General features: G+C 48.2%; 1 protein-coding gene across 1 annotated transcript in view; it reads right to left on the bottom strand.

Moving 5' to 3' along the window:
- The window catches only part of B4GALT6 (beta-1,4-galactosyltransferase 6), a 173,480-nt gene extending 156,983 nt beyond the window's left edge, over window positions 1-16,497 (bottom strand). The window contains exon 1 of the mRNA XM_075353324.1: window positions 16,199-16,497. Within this exon, the coding sequence (XP_075209439.1) occupies window positions 16,199-16,316 (118 nt within the window). The 5' untranslated portion in view covers window positions 16,317-16,497. The remainder of the gene's footprint in view (window positions 1-16,198) is intronic.
- Between the last annotated feature and the right edge of the window lie 254 nt (window positions 16,498-16,751).

The following is a 16,751-nucleotide window of genomic DNA, read 5'->3' as shown; positions in this document are numbered from 1 at the left end:
GCTAGCTCTATTTATCAAGCTATAATGTTATTTCTTTCATCTATTCTGTCTGTGCATTATTATTATCTATTCTATATATGTTCTATCAATAGATTTGACTTAAATCACGCATTGGGCAAAATCGTGGTAAAAACGTGACAAAAACGCATACGTTTTTGGATGCAATTTTGCTGCGGGCACGTTTTGTGGGGCCAAAAACGTGCATCTTTATAGTCACCACAAAGATGCAGCGTGCGCACAAAGCCTAAAGGTCCCATCCTTATCTCCTAGATAATCCGCTGTCAGAGGTGTCTGACATGAACTTATTCCACTCTCCCCACTGAGAACTTATGAACGCTTGTCTAAAAAACATCACACATTTACATAGTGGGGCCATAGGGAATACAGGTCATTGACTATACGGAAGATGTGGGCACCTTTACACAAGAGAAAGACCTTGACATATCACAAGAACATTTATACCAGAATGAGCACATTCCCTGTACAGCAACGTACACTATGCGACGTATATAATGAATAATGTATGGATGTAATAACCTAAGGAATGTTCCTCTAATAAGCCGTCATTTCCAGGAGAGGCTGGAGGCCGCACTTCCTGCAACTCTTACATTTCCCGTACAAAGAAGGAAACAGGAACCATTAGTCACCCACACGTTAGAGAATCCCACAGACACGGCACAGGAAGTTCTCCCTCCACATCCGGCACCAGGGCAGGCACATGGGCTCTGAACATGCCAAAAATCAAAGACAAAAACTACACATTACTGCAGGGGAGCGAGAATCCTAGCAAGGTGAATAGAAATAACGCCGAAAATTTACCTTTTAATATTTGCAAAATAGATAAAAAGGTCACAATATGTAACCAGGAATAAAAGCAGACAAGAACAAACATGTAAATGTACCGCCGTATAGAAAACACCAACGGTTAAACTCAAAAATCAGTATCGGTCAGTAATAATGACCCAGCAATCATGTCAGTCATCAGGGACCATGCAGACATTTGCCAGCAGGTACTTATTACACTGTTCAAGTTGCATATAAAGGGAAAAAGGAAAGGAACGATCTCCCCCGCCCATTGTGATGTTCCTTCCTTCCCAATTATTGTAGTTGCTGGATGGTCTGGTATTCTAGGGCTAGATAAGCCTGGTCCTCATCCTCCTGACACAGGATCCCCACATTATAAATGACCACAGCATCATGGGCCTCATCATGGGTTAGGGTACCGTCACACTTTAAGGTACTGTCACACATAACGAGATTGCTAGCGAGATCGCTGCTGAGTCACCGGTTTGGTGACGCAGTTGCGATCCCGTTAGCGATCTTGTTATGTGTGACACTTACCAGCGATCAGGCCCCTGCTGTGAGATCGCTAGTCGTTGCCGAATGGTCCGGGTCATTTTCTTCAAAGGTGATGTCCTGCTGGGCAGGACACATTGCTGTGTTTGATGCTGTGTGACAGGGTCACAGTGACTGCTGAGATCGTTATACAGGTCGCTACTGAGACCTGTATTGTTCCTGCATCGCTGGTAAGATCTGACTGTGTGACATCTCACCTGCGACCTCCCAGCGACTTACCTGCGATCCCTATCAGGTCGCATCGTTTTCAGGATCGCTGGTAAGTCGTTGTGTGTGACTGGGCCTTTAGCGACGCAGCAGCGACCCCACCAGCGATCTGACCTGGTCAGGATCGCTGCTGCATCGCTACATAGTCGCTGGTGAGCTGTCAAACAGGCAGATCTCACCATCGACCAGTGACCAGCCCCCAGGCAGTAGCGACGTGCAGCTGATGCATATTTCGCACTGTACTCCGGTGTAATGCGAGTGCAAAGCAATGTTTTTCTCACACCCATAGACTTGTATGGGTGCGGGTGAAAAATCGAATTCCACCCGCAGCATGCTGTGATTGTTTTCTCAGTCCGATTAGGCTCAAAAAAAAAAAAAAATATTGCACATAGAAGCGGTCCCATAGAGAAACATTGGTCCGAGTAGAATGCAATTTTTTATTGCATTCCACTCGCTCCATTTTTCTCGCCATGTGTCCTTAGCCTTAGGCCCCCTTCACACGTCTGTGAAAATCACAAACGTTTTTCATGGACCTGTCAAAGGGGAGTATTGCCCTCCGTGTGCTGTGTTTAAGACACACATGAGCTACTCGTGATAACACACGGAGAACGGGAACTTTCTGCTCACCTGTCCCTGGCGTTGCTGTCCGTGGTGCTGATCTTCGGTCTCCGATCCTGCCAACTCCTCGCTGCTGCTGATGCTTCCGGCCCGCAGTGGAGTGAATATGCAATGATTATAATGAGCGGGGGTCGGAAGCAAGTGACAGCAGCGGCAGAGACAGCAGAGCTGGAGAAGGTGAGTATAGAAATTCTTTTTATTTCACAGGCACGTGTGTTTTCTCCTGTGTGTGTCACACAGATCACATCTGTGCGGTCCGTGTGACACCTGTGATGCCGGAGAAACACGGACATGTCTACGTGTAGAGTATACGGGCACACGTATGCTCTACACGTACACACGGTCCATGGCAAAACTGATTTTAATGGGTCTACGTGTGCTAGTGTCTCCGGCACGTGAGGAAACGGACCAAACACATACCGAGGAGACACGGACGTGTGAAAGAGGCCTTATACTCACCCTCCAGCGTCGTCACCTTTAAATCGCCACAGCTCCTATATTCTGCAGTTTGTGACCTGCCAGCAACTCCAGTGTTTCATGGAGCAGGCCGGAGGTCAGAATGCAATACAAGTCTATGAGAGCCTCCCTCTGGCTTTCATAGAGTTGCATTGAGAGCTTGTAGCTTCTGACTAACGGCCAGGCAGAAGTAGTGGTCACAAGACGGCGCCACAGACCGGAGGTGCATCGTTAAAAAGGTGAAGATGAATATATTACTACCGGCAGGAACGTTACATTTAAAACACCACTCCAGCACTAAACAGAAAAAAAAAACAATAGTGCTTTAATAGTCTGTTTATCTTGGCTGACCACGCTCCATGTGCACATAATGATCATTAATACAATCGCTCTGCACAGAGTATTATTCTTGGCAGGACATGTCTGATTTACACTAGACGATGTGCTACTGCGCTTAGAAATCAACTCACCCGACGAACAAGCATCAGCCAATTATCAGGAGAGAGAGCTCCAAGGAAAGCTTCTTCCCAAGCATCGCTCAGTTTCAATGACAGTACTGGTATTACATGACCATATTACGGTATATGACCGGAGGCTATACGTTTTTCTGTGGTCAAAGATGGCACTTTTATAGTGGAAACCACTTCAGGAAATGCTCCTTCTTTGGAGAGTTTTAGGAGGAGTTTTTGGTTTTTATTTTGTGAAGCCGTCATGAAGCGCTTTTATAAGGGTTGACGCTGGTGTATTTAAAAAAAAAAAAACGGCCCCATTCTCATCCAGAAAAGTGAGACAAGTGAAGTCAGTTTGATATTCCATACGTCATGCGAGCGTGCCATCTTTTTCTCACCTAACATCCGTATGACACGCGGTTATTTCTAGGCTACAGAATGGTAACGTACCCGGAAAACACAGACGTCACACGGACATGCATTTTTTCTCAAACCCATAGACTTACATTGAAGAGTCGTGTCCGATATACACGTGCGATTTTTTTTTCTTCAGTCAGAGTTGCACTTAAGATAAACTCGCAGATCCGCTCTGCCTCATTGACTAACATTGGTCCGAGTGCAGAGCGATTTTCTCTCGTCCGTTTTATACTCCGGTGTGAGAGAACACTATTAGGAAGAGTATTTCAGGAGTTTTTGAAGCCGATCTGCTCAAAACCTCTTAAACTCCATGTGCATATTGAAGGGATGAGCACACTTAAGCAGGCTTTACACGCTACGATATCGCTAGCAATTGCTAGCGATATCGTACGCAAAAGCACCCGCCCCCGTCGTGCATGCGATTTCGTATGATCGCTGCCACAGCGAACATTATCGCTACAGCAGCGTCACACGCACTTACCTGGTCGGCGGCGTCGCTGTGACTGCCGAACAATCCCTCCCTCAAGGGGGAGGGACGTTCGGCATCACAGGAATGTCCCCGCGACGTCACTAAGCGGCCGGCCAATCAAAGTGGAGGGGCGGAGATGAGCGGGACGTAACATCCCTCCCACCTCCTTCCTCCCACCTCCTTCCTCCCGCATTGCGACCGGCGGCAGGTAAGGAGACGTTCCTCGCTCCTGCGTTGTCACACACAGCGGTGTGTGCTGCCGCTGGAGCGACGAACTACATCAAATCAACCATTACCAATTTTTGGTTTTGGGACGACCTCTCCATGGTGAACGATTTTCACCATTTTTGAGGTCACTTAAGGTCGCTGGTAAGTGTCACACGCGATATCGTTAATGACGCCGGATGTGCGTCACTAACAACGTGACCCCGACGATAAAACATTAACGATATCGTAGCGTGTAAAGCCCCTTTTAGTTTTTTAAGGAATCTTTTTGAGAGTCAATTACAAAAACGCCAATTAATCAACACCTGAAAACGTTATGCGGGTGTCACATGGTACGATCTATTATGGGATCGCACGAGCGATCGCACCCGCCCCCGTCGTTTATGCGTCACGGGCAAATCGCTGCCCGTGTCGCACAAACTCGTTAAACCACCGTCACACGTATTTACCTGCTGAGCGACCTCGATGTGGGCGGCGAACATCTTCTTCCTGAAGGGGGAGGGACGTTCGGCGTCAGTGACGTCACACAGCGGCCGGCCAATAGAAGCGGAGGGGTGGAGATGAGCGGGACGTAAACATCCCGCCCACCTCCTTCCTTCCGCATAGCCGGCGGGTGCCGCGGGACGCAGGTAAGCTGCAGTTCATCGTTCCCGGGGTGTCACACGGAGCGATGTGTGCTGCCCCGGGTACAATGAACAATCAGCGCAAAGAAAAATAAACGATTTTTTAAAAATAAGCGACGTGTACACGACTCACGATTTCTAACCGATTTGCGAACATTCAGCGTCGCTCGGAGGTGTCACATGAAACAACGTCGCAAACGATGCCGGATGTGCGTCACGAAAACCGTGACCCCGACGACATATTGCACGATAGATCGTCTCGTGTGATGCCCGCATTAGGCGACGTTCCCACAATCAGCTTTTGGTGAGTTTTTGACGCTGTGTATTTTTGCTGCATCATAAACGTAGAATCTCCAGCAAAGTGGATGGGCTTTATAGGAACCTCCTGTCCCCTGTGCTTCTATTCCACTCAGTGTAATCTGACCTGCGGTGCATGTTCAAATCCACATGGCAATTTCTCCTGCCGCTACATTGACTTTCATGTGCGGATTTTCCCCAAAGAATTGAAAAAGATGCTGAAAAAACACAGGGAAAACATGAGCATGTGTTTTTAGTGCATTTATGCTGCAAAAAAAGCATCAAAGACATGCAATCCACACCTAAATGTATAAAGCTTTATCAAAACCAAATACTGTACCAGAAAGTATCAAAAACAAAGCAGCTTTATTAAAGCCTGACCTCCAACAAGAGACAAAAAACGCAGCATCAAAAATGCGATAAACACCATCTTGTACGTATACCCTCTTTCACTTGTAAAGCGCCATAGAATAAATGGCGCTATAATAATAAATAATAATCTAATTTATATAATAGGTGCAGAAATTCTAAAACTTCAAAAGCTCAATGTGGGAACGTAGCCTTTTCTATTGAAAGATGACCTGACACGTCTGCAGTCCCTCTATGAGTCACTATGTGACTGCAGACTTGTGAATCCGCACATCGCTCACACTGTGCGCTCTGAGGATTCTCCGATGTCAGAGCCGGGAACGGCGGTCGTGTTGCCACGAATATGTGATATGCAGAATCTGAGTAGATTTTGTGCTGGCTTTATTGAGCTTGGTTGTGGCCCTCTAGATGGATTCTGGCCAGGAGTTTGCATATCACAATCTCGCAGCCATGTGACCGCCGTTCCCAGCTCTGACCGCAAAGAATCCTCACAGCGCACAGTGTCTGCAGTCACATAGAGTGATACACTGCAGGCTTATGAATTCTCTCATCGTACACACTGTGCGCTCTGAGGATTCGCCTGTGTCAGAGCCGGGAATGGCGTTCACATGGTCACAAGCATGCGATATGCAGAATCCGAATAGATTGGCGCCGGGTGTATGGAGCTTGGTTGTGGCCCTCTAGTCGGATTCTGGCTGGGAGTCTGCATATCACAATCTCGCAGCCATGTGACCGCCGTTCCCAGCTCTGACCGCAAAGAATCCTCACAGCGCACAGCGTCTGCAGTCACATAGAGTGATACATAGAGTGACTGCAGACTTATGAATCCTCTCATCGTACACACCGCGCTCTGTCACGTGCCCACGAGTATCTGATATACAGACTCCGAACCAGAATCTGACCACTTGGGTGCGCCCTCGCTCACTGCTCTTACATTCTGAGGCCGAGCCCATCTAGCTTCAAAGACAAAAAAGTTTCAAAGAAACGACATATCAATTCTGCAAGGGTTTTCTACGATGATGCCTCTCCATACTTTGTGATAGATGTCAATGGGCAGGCTTCAAAAACACTAGAAAGACACCTGGAAATCTTTTGGAGCATTCTTATAAGTGTTTTAACGATTAAGGCTATGTGCCCACGGACAAAAGATCGTGCAGATTTTGCTGCACCAAAATCTGCACAATCTCACACACAAAAAAAACTCGCACAAAAACTTTGGTACAATTTTGGAGCGGAATTTGGTGCGGACTTTTACCATTGTACATATGCACCAAAAACGCGAGAAAACCACCCTGTGGGAACAGACCTGCGGATTTGTTGCAGATTTTTGACCTCACATTCACTTGCATTGGTAAAATCCGCAAGAATAATTGACATGCTGCAGATTTTTCCGCAGGGAAATCCGCACTATTTCCGCAGCGGAAAAAAACGCAGCATTGGCTCAAACCTTCAAAAATGCCATAGAAATGGCTGGGGACCCACTGTACTGTGGATTTTGGAGAAATCCGCAAAAAAAACGTGACAAATCCGCAGCGTGGGCACAGGGCCTAAGTACTTTCCCATGAGGAGTATTTAATGAGTTTTAGATATAGATTTTCTGCACCTATCAGGTAAATTAGAATACTTCTATTCATTCCTTGCTTTTTTTATGTGTTACCGTGTTTTTGGAGCTGCGGTTTTTGTCTCTTTATGGTGTGTCATACTTTAAATAAAGCTGCCATGTTTTTGATACATCCTGGTATTTCACTTTGACAAAACTTTATTGATAGTCATGTGTGGACTACACGCATTTTTGGTGAATTTCCGCAGCGGAAAACCCAAGAATCATATTTTCCACATCTAATGCAAGTCTATGGAGAAAATGTGCACAGAAAACTGCGTACCGGCAGGAGAAGGTGACATTTATAACCGCAAGTGGGCTTACACTGCGGGAAAGAAGAAAAAAAGATCACATATAATCTCCTCAACTTTAATGGAACTAAAAAAACGCTGCGTATCTGAAACAGTGAAAATAGACGGCGTGAAAAAGTCACCAAAAACTCACTGTGGGAACACGGCCTAAGACCCTGTGCGCACACTGCATTTTTTGCCGCAGATTTGTTGCGGTTTTTGCTGCAGAAAAGGTGCAGTTTTTGTTCATAAAGTTCATGCAGTCCTACAGCAGCAAAATCAATGAGAAATCCAAACTGCGGTGCGCACACTGCGTTTTTTTCCTATAGGTTTTGCTGCAGAATTTCTAGCATGTCACTTCTTTTCCATAGGTACCTGCGTTTTTTGACGAAGATAATGGTAAAAACCTGCACGGACTAATCCGCGGCAAAACCGCATGCTGATTCCGGGTGCGTTTTTGCCGCGGGTGCAGAATTCTGCCAGAGGGTGCAGATTTTTCTTAATAAAAGCAAATTTCCCAGTGCGTACAGACCCTAATGGATTAATAAAAAGAAACCTGATCATGTTGCCCACTGAGAAGAAAAAAAAGAAGTTAATAAAAGGTTAACAAAAACCTGCCTCGAAAACGCCACTGAGGAACATTTCCTGCGCCTTAGATATGAAGTGTAAAGGGCACGTACACGCTCCCGTAGGTTGTGCGTCACGGGCAAATCACTACCCGTAGCGCACAACATCGCTAACACCCGTCACACGGACTTACCTGCCCAGCGACGTCGTCGTTTCTAAGGGGGCGGTTCGTTCGGCGTCACAGCGACGTCACACGGCAGGCGTCCAATAGCAGAGGAGGGGCAGAGATGAGCGGCCGGAACATGCCGCCGACCTCCTTCCTTCCTCATTGCTGGTGGACGCAGGTAAGGAGATGTTCGTCGTTCCTGCGGTGTCACACATAGCGATGTGTGCTGCTGCAGGAACGACGAACAACCAGCGGCATGCATCACCAACGATATTATGAAAAGGAGCGACGTGTCAACGATCAACGATATTTGACGTTTTTGCGATCGTTGATCGTCGCTCCTTGGTGTCACACGCTGCGATGTTGCTAACGACATGACCCCGACGATATATCGGTAGCGATGTCGCAGCGTGTAAAACACCCTTAAGGCTACATGCACATGCTACAGTTTTTTCTGCACACAAACTGCAACCAAAACTGCAACCAAAACTGCAACCAAAACTGCACCTTGTCAGAGAGAGCCTGGAAATGTCCCAAAATACGCTTGTAATGTAGGTGCGTTTTTGGTGCGTTTTTGTCATTGCGTTTTTTTTAAAGGAGAAACAAAATATTATAGGAAAGGATAATGGATAGATAGCTAGAATAGATGATAGATAGAAAAATAGAAAGAATAGCTAGATGGATATATAGATAAGAACATATAGATTAGATAATAAGAAAGAAAAGGAAGAATATATAGAAAGAAAAAATAGAATAGCTTGATAGAGATTGGATAGCTTTTTTTTTTTTTTTTGGGGTAAAAAAAAAAATAAACATTGGGTCTCCCCCAGTTTTCATATCCAGCACAGGAACAGCAGCAGCTGCAGGCTGCAACCCTCAGCTCTCTGCTGTACCTTGGCTGGTTATGAAAAATAGAGGGGATCCCACACTTTTTTAATTACTTGATTTATTAAAAAATAAAAAGATGTGGGATCCCCTCATTTTTCTCATACCAGCCAAGGTGCAGCAGACAACTGGGGGCTGATATTATTAGGGTGGGAAGGGCCATCGTTATTTGGCCCTTTCCAGCCTAACAATAGCAGCCCACAGCCGCCCCAGAAGTGGCGCATTCATAAGATGCGCCAATTTTGGCGCTGGGCCCGGCTCTTCCCGTTGCCCTGGTGTGGTGGCAATCGGGTTAATAAGGAGTTAGTGGCAGCAGCCCATAGCAGCCACTAAGCCCTAGGTTAGTGATGTCATGTGTCTATGAGACACCCCACATCACTAATCTGTAAGTGAAAGTAAATAAACCACAAACAGCCAAAAAAATCCTTTATTTGAAATAAAATAAAAAGCCACCATCTTTCACCACTTTATTAACCCCCAAAACACCCCTCCAGGTCCAAAGTAATCCACACGAGGTCCCACGACGCTTCCAGCTCTGCTACATCCCTGTCCTTTCACAGTCAGCAGTCATAAGGCATGGCTGCCAGCTGTGAGTGTGGACAGAGCCGCAGTGACCCGAATGAACTGGGGTGAACCCCTGACGTTACAGCTATGGGTCTCGCAGTGCGGCGGGTGTTGCAGCAATGACGTCATGGCCGGGTTCACTGCGGTTCAGGCCGTTACTGAAGTGAGCGACGTGATCGGCGGTGCCGTCACTCACGTGAGTCCTCCACCTGCGGCTCACTTCAGTCGCGGCCTGATGTGCGCTCACGGGTGGAGGACTCAAGCTGTGACAGCAAACACCTGAGTGACGGCACCGCCGATCGCGCTGCTCACATCAGTCACTCGGGTGGTTTGCTGTGACAGCTGGAGGACTCCAGCTGTTGAGCGACAGGCTCCACAGCTGGAGTCCTCCAGCTGTCACAGCAAACCACCCGAGTGACTGAAGTGAGCAGCGCGATCGGCGGTGCCGTCACTCAGGTGTTTGCTGTCACAGCTCGAGTCCTCCACCGCTGATAGAGCGACTCTCTTCAGTGCGGTATGATTTAGACATGCCCACCGGCGGATGTGATTGGTTGCAGTCAGACAGCTGTCACTCAGCATGGGGGCTCGTCTGACTCACAGACGGGGAGAGGAGTCAATATGTATAAGCGGGTCGGGAAAAAGATGAGAGGCGGGGGAGCAGTGTGACAGCCTGTGATCGGTAAGTATGTAGTGCTTCAGGAGAAAGAGAGAGCGAGCGCAAGAGAGACAGAGACACCGACACACGGACACCGACACACGGACACCGACACACGGACACCGACACACGGACACCGACACACGGACACCGACACACGGACACCGACACACGGACACCGACACACGGACACCGACACGTAAAAATCAGCATTGATTTTGTCATTCTGGAAGTAAGTTGGTGAGCTGCATTTTTGTTGACAAAACCGCAGGTACAATGCATGCCAAACGCACCAATTTGATAGCATGCATTTTTCCTTGCGTTTTTGATGCTCATTGATTTCAATGGGTGATAAATGTTGACAAAACACAAGAAAGAGTGAACATGCTGCATCTTTTTTGTCACAAACTTTTCACACAAAAAACGCTGACAAACTGCAATGTGCGCATTACAAATCTGACTTTTCATAGACTTTGCTGGGAAGTCAGATGTCTTTCAACAAAACTGCACCAAAAAACGGGAAAAAAACGTAGCGTGCGCATGTAGCCTTACACTATGTCCACCCTTTGCGTTTTTTCATGAGTTATGCAAATTTTTACATTAGCAGAAAAATCTAGGAGATTCCAGAAACTTCACACACTTTATTTTTTTTTCTCTGACTGAAATGGGAAACTGCTGCGTTTTTTACGAAGCTGCATGTCAGTTCTGTCAGCGTTTTTGCAGATTTTTCCCTCTATTAAAAGCAATGTGAGTGTAAAAACGCCACTGCAAGGCCTGCTTTCTGGAAGCAGCTTTTTTACTTCCAAGAGAGAAGGTTTTTGCCATAAAAAAAAACAACAAACAAACACAAAAGGTGTGAACATAGTCAACACTTTTAATTTCTAAGGTGCAGGTAATGCTCCTCTGGCGTTTTCCTTTCACCACACCGCTGCATTTTATAGGGTAACTCACCCACGCAAGGTGTGAACATAGCCGTACTTGTCCTATTTCACCACTCCACTGCATTTTATAGAGTACACACCCTCCAGTATAAAACTACGTTCCCTCTGGACTTTTATGAGCCATTCATTTTTCCAAGTAATTCCCACATCTGGAAATGCTGCTTTTCAAGAAGTTTTTGGAGTAGTTTTATTTCCTTTTTTTTTTTTTTTTTCAGGAAAAAAGTGAGGTGCACTTTTTTTTTTGTTTGTTTCACCATTCACTATTCAAAATGTATTCAGGGAAAAAAATACTCCTAAGGGCTCATGCGCACATAACTGCTGAATATTGTGCAGCGATTTGACAGCAAATGTGCACGTCAAATCGCTGCAGAAACACTGCGTAAGGCTATGTGTGCACGTGTGCGTATTGCATGCAGTTACGCAGCGTTCTGCACCGCAGTGTAACTGCATGCGTCCTGCGTCCCCAGCACCATCTATGAAGATTGTGCATGAGACGTGCGCACGTGGCGTATTAGAACGCAGCGATTTGGCTGCTGCCCGAAGCGTGCATTCTAAGAAGTGACATGTCACTTCTTTCATGCGGCTTGCATGTTGTCTATAAGGAGAGGAAGCATGCAGAGCGCACGAATTCAGTAGGCACCAGGCGCTTCAGAACGGAGCTTTTCAGCTGCGCTCTGAAGCGGACCTTTTGTGTGCGGTGCAGAGCGCACACGTGCGCACATAGCCTAATGGATGCAGTTTTTTTGTACAAAAAAAAGCTGATTCATGCGCTCGGGCTGCTGCCCCCACCATAGACAGAGTGGGAGCTGCATCCATAGCGCACGGAATAATTGACATGCTGCTTTTATGAACGCACGGATTTGAGTCAAAATTTTAGCATCCAAATCGCTGCGTTCATAGAAGCATCGTGCGCACATATCATGCACAATCTACATAGATTGTGGAGGGGACGCAGGACGCATGCATTTACTCTGCAGTGCAATACGCAGCGTAAATGCATGTAATTACACAACGTGCGCACGAGCCCTTAAAGAGCAAAGTGAATTTCCAATAGAAATTAATAGAAAGCGTTTTCATGTTTTTGAGGAAGATTTTGTGATGGATCTGCTAAAAAAACACCTCAGACACACACTCTGACCGTCTGCTATAATGTGTATGGCCTGAGAGGACAGAAGGACGAGGAGCAATATACCAGGAAGCATGTAACCTGAATCCAGGCTGCACCTTCCTCACCTGACAGGAATCCACCTGGGCTCGGTGCCGGTGACCTCACAGCGGTTACTAATGGGCACAGAGTTACCTCCTGACAGACATATTTGCATTGGCTTCAGTCCTAATGAAATGAGACGTGGAGCGGCATCTAGAACAATATTCACATATTCGGATATTTATCGTGCTTATGTCCATGGGATGCATTTCTAAATCACTCTGAAAATCAGAGCAACAACATGGCCACGTTCACAGCAGCAGAAGCAATATGGTCAGTTGTGTGACCCAAAAAAATGTCAATTTTTCATCCATAGTATAACCAATCTACAATCCGTGTTCATTTTCTACATACCGGTACATATGCCATCCTTATGTCCGTTTTGTGCATTACTAGGCCCAGCAGGGTCATGATATCCTTGCTCCATACACACCATGACGTTGCATGATGCCTAGAGGGTAGAGGTGCCCAGGGGTCCAAGGCGGTCTTCACTTTTATGCCTGGCATCCTGGGCATCTCTTATGCCACCAGGCCCTGCACTGTCATGATATACCGGCTCCATAGACACCATAAAATCGCATGATGTCGTGTGATTAGGTGTCATGTCATGTCATGATATTGTGTACAGGTGCCCAGAGCCGCCTGCACTTCTCTGCCTGACGTCTCTTATGCCACCAGGCCCCGCACTGTCATGATATACCGGCTCCATACACACCATCGTCGCATGATGCCTAGAGATGTCATAATTTCGGGTAGAGGTGCCCAGGGGGCCAGGGTGGGCTTCACATCTGTGCCTGGCATCCTAGGAGCCTTTTACGCCACCAATCCCCACAAAGTCATGATATCCTGGCTCCATACCCACCATGACGCTGCATGCCTAGTGATGTCATGATTGTGTTTAGAGGTGCCCAAGACAGTCTATACTACTCTGCCTGGCGCCATGAGTGCCACTTGTGCCACCAGGCCCCACAGGGTCATGATATATTGGCTCCATACTCACCATGACGTCGCATGCCTAATAATTTGACCTCATGTCATGATTTGGGGTATGATAGGGGTGCCCAGGCGCAGAATTGAAGACTGCTCAAGTCCAGTGCAATCTTTTTCCTCTACTTCAATAATCATCTGGCCTTTCGCAGAGGTAAAACAATCTCGCTGACTGCCGATGGAGCCACCATACCAGCCCGCCACCCTCACCCATTACTCGCAGCCATTGGAGGCTATTTATCCAGTCAGGCCACTCCTGGCACCAGTTTAATCATTTCAGTATATCATCAATAACCATACCATCCATAGTAACTCTGCCCAAACATTTCTAGACACATTACTACAGGAGATGCACAACGCGTGGGTAACCGGAAAGGAGCTCAAATGACGTTTCCAATCTGATCTTTAGAGATCATTCATAAAACACTAAAAGCAATCTGAGTAGTTGCCAAGAGCCTTTGTTTTGCACATTTTTACACATGTAATCCATTGGCTTTCTGACTTCTGTGATTTGTCCAAAATGCCAGATATATGCATCACTAGCCATTTACACACGTGGAGCAACATATAACATAAACCACGGCAAGGTCTCAGCATATCATGTAATGTGGCCACAAGCCCCCGATTCACCCCACAGGGGTCAGAAGTGTGATCTGACGGGTATACCTCTGCGTGCCAATCACTTACTGATCTTTCCTAGACAGAGGATCACCACAAAGAATTGTTTGATTTCTGTGATTGATCCTTATGGTGGATGGATACCACGGCAACCACCCAGACTGCACTGTGGTCTGGTCAGGAATCTACTCGTGGAGGTATACGGCCGACAGTCCGCCCAAGAGAAGTGGGCACATGCCACTGCCATGCCTGCCCAGGTATATGGCTGGCCTGGCACACACCTCGGCCGTGCAGTCACATGTATAGCCCTGACACCACCGGCGATTTTTTTATTTCCACTCCACAGAAAGTGATATTTTCACCCGAAATTATGTATCAAATATCCCAAAAAAGTTCACAGTTCAAAATAATTCTTTAAAAAAAAAAAAAAAAAAGAAGAAGATTCCTTGTGATAATCAGGTGACTCCAATGTCTGTGGTCATGAGATGGACACTAATCATCTGACCAACAATGATCTCGTCACACCACTCGTATTCATTTACCGCAACATGGTGCACTACACATATCTACTATGGAAGGGAGAAAAATGGCCATAGTGACACTATCTGTAACAGCATAAACTGTATGTGCCATCAGTATGGAGACATGCCTTCTCCCTGTGTGCCCGCAGTATAGACACATGCCTTCTCCCCGTGTGCCCGCGGTGCCATTAGTATAGACACATGCCTTTTCGCAGTGTGCCCACAGTGCCATCAGTATTGACACATGCCTTCTCCCCGTGTGCCCGCAGTGCCATCAGTATAGACACATGCCTTCTCCCAGTGTGCCCGCGGTGCCATCAGTATAGAGACATGCCTTCTCCCAGTGTGCCCGCAGTGCCATCAGTATAGACACATGCCTTCTCCCAGTGTGCCCGCGGTGCCATCAGTATAGAGACATGCCTTCTCCCAGTGTGCCCGCAGTGCCATCAGTATAGACACATGCCTTCTCCCAGTGTGCCCGCGGTGCCATCAGTATAGACACGTCTTCTCCCAGTGTGCCCACGGTGCCATCAGTATAGAGACATGCCTTCTCCCCGTGTGCCCGCGGTGCCATCAGTATAGAGACATGCCTTCTCCCCGTGTGCCCGCGGTGCCATCAGTATAGAGACATGCCTTCTCCCCATGTGCCCGCGGTGCCATCAGTATAGAGACATGCCTTCTCCCCGTGTGCCATCAGTATAGAGACATGCCTTCTGCCCGTGTGCCCGCGGTGCCATCAGTATAGAGACATGCCTTCTCCCAGTGTGCCCACGGTGCCATCAGTATAGACACATGCCTTCTCCCAGTGTGTCCGCGATGCCATCAGTATAGACACATGCCTTCTCCCCGTGTGCCCGCGATGCCATCAGTATGGAGACATGCCTTCTCCCCGTGTGCCCGCGGTGCCATCAGTATAGACACATGACTTCTCCCCGTGTGCCCGCGGTGCCATCAGTATAGACACATGCCTTCTCCCCGTGTGCCCACGGTGCCATCAGTATAGACATGCCTTCTCCCCGTGTGCCCGCGGTGCCATCAGTATAGAGACATGCCTTCTCCCCGTGTGCCCGCGACGCCATCAGTATAGACACATGCCTTCTCCCCGTGTGCCCGCGATGCCATCAGTATGGAGACATGCCTTCTCCCAGTGTGCCCGCGGTGCCATCAGTATAGACACATGCCTTCTCCCCGTGTGCCCGCGACGCCATCAGTATAGACACATGCCTTCTCCCCGTGTGCCCGCGATGCCATCAGTATGGAGACATGCCTTCTCCCAGTGTGCCCGCGGTGCCATCAGTATAGACACATGCCTTCTCCCCGCGTGCCCGCACTATACAATATATGACCATCAAGGTTATCACATAGTCCTAGAAGGGTGCTATATTCGAGTCTCCCACAAACAATATCCGCGATGGGAGACTGGCCACCGGAGCAGTGCCTGGTACAGGTGCCCCCATCAGAGGGCACAAGCAGAAATGGCAGAGGGCAGCAGTGATGGATGGCAGCTCCTCTGTGCCACCATTGTGCCCAGGTCCAGGTCATGGGCACCACATTATCTACAAACAGGTGTCTATGGATGAAATGCCAGTCATTAGTGGGAGCAGCACCCATCATGCCATTCCCGCGGCTCCAGAAAGGAGTGGCAGGGCCCTCCACCAGCACAATGCTGTCCCCCTGCCCCCGGCCCGCACCGGGCCACACTGACACTCACCTATGCCGGGGGCCACATACACGAAGTACAGGCAGGACGAGGACAGCGAGAAGAAGAAGATAAAGGCGAAGATGGATCGGTTAGAGACCCGCAGGAGCCTCCGGAAGAGCGGCCTCATGCTGCCGGGCTCGGAGGGCGGCTCTCAGAGGAGCTCGCTGGCGGACCGGCTGCTGAGACTGGACGACAAGCCCATCGGGTGACAGCGGGACGAGCAGGACCACACCGCCGGAGGAAGGAGCCGGGATCACGGCGGCTGCACACAAGCTGCACCAACCCCCAGGGGGAGGGGAGAGGAATCAGATAGCAGCGGCGGTGGGGAGGAGGGAGGAGGAGGAGGAGGAGAAGGGGGGTAACCGGCTATAGGAGGGGACTGAGCATCAGGAGGTGTCCTACATGGTAGTGTGCTGTCAGGAGGGTCTCTACCACTGTACACCCCCAATATAATGACCAGGGAGGGGAGCTACCACTGTACACCCCCAATATAATGACCAGGGAGGGGAGCTACCACTGTACACTCCCAATATAATGACCAGGGAGGGGAGCTACCACTGTA

This window comes from Anomaloglossus baeobatrachus, chromosome 6 (assembly GCF_048569485.1).
Source record: "Anomaloglossus baeobatrachus isolate aAnoBae1 chromosome 6, aAnoBae1.hap1, whole genome shotgun sequence".
Lineage (NCBI taxonomy): Eukaryota > Metazoa > Chordata > Amphibia > Anura > Aromobatidae > Anomaloglossus > Anomaloglossus baeobatrachus.
This window is presented reverse-complemented; position numbering and strand designations above follow the sequence as displayed.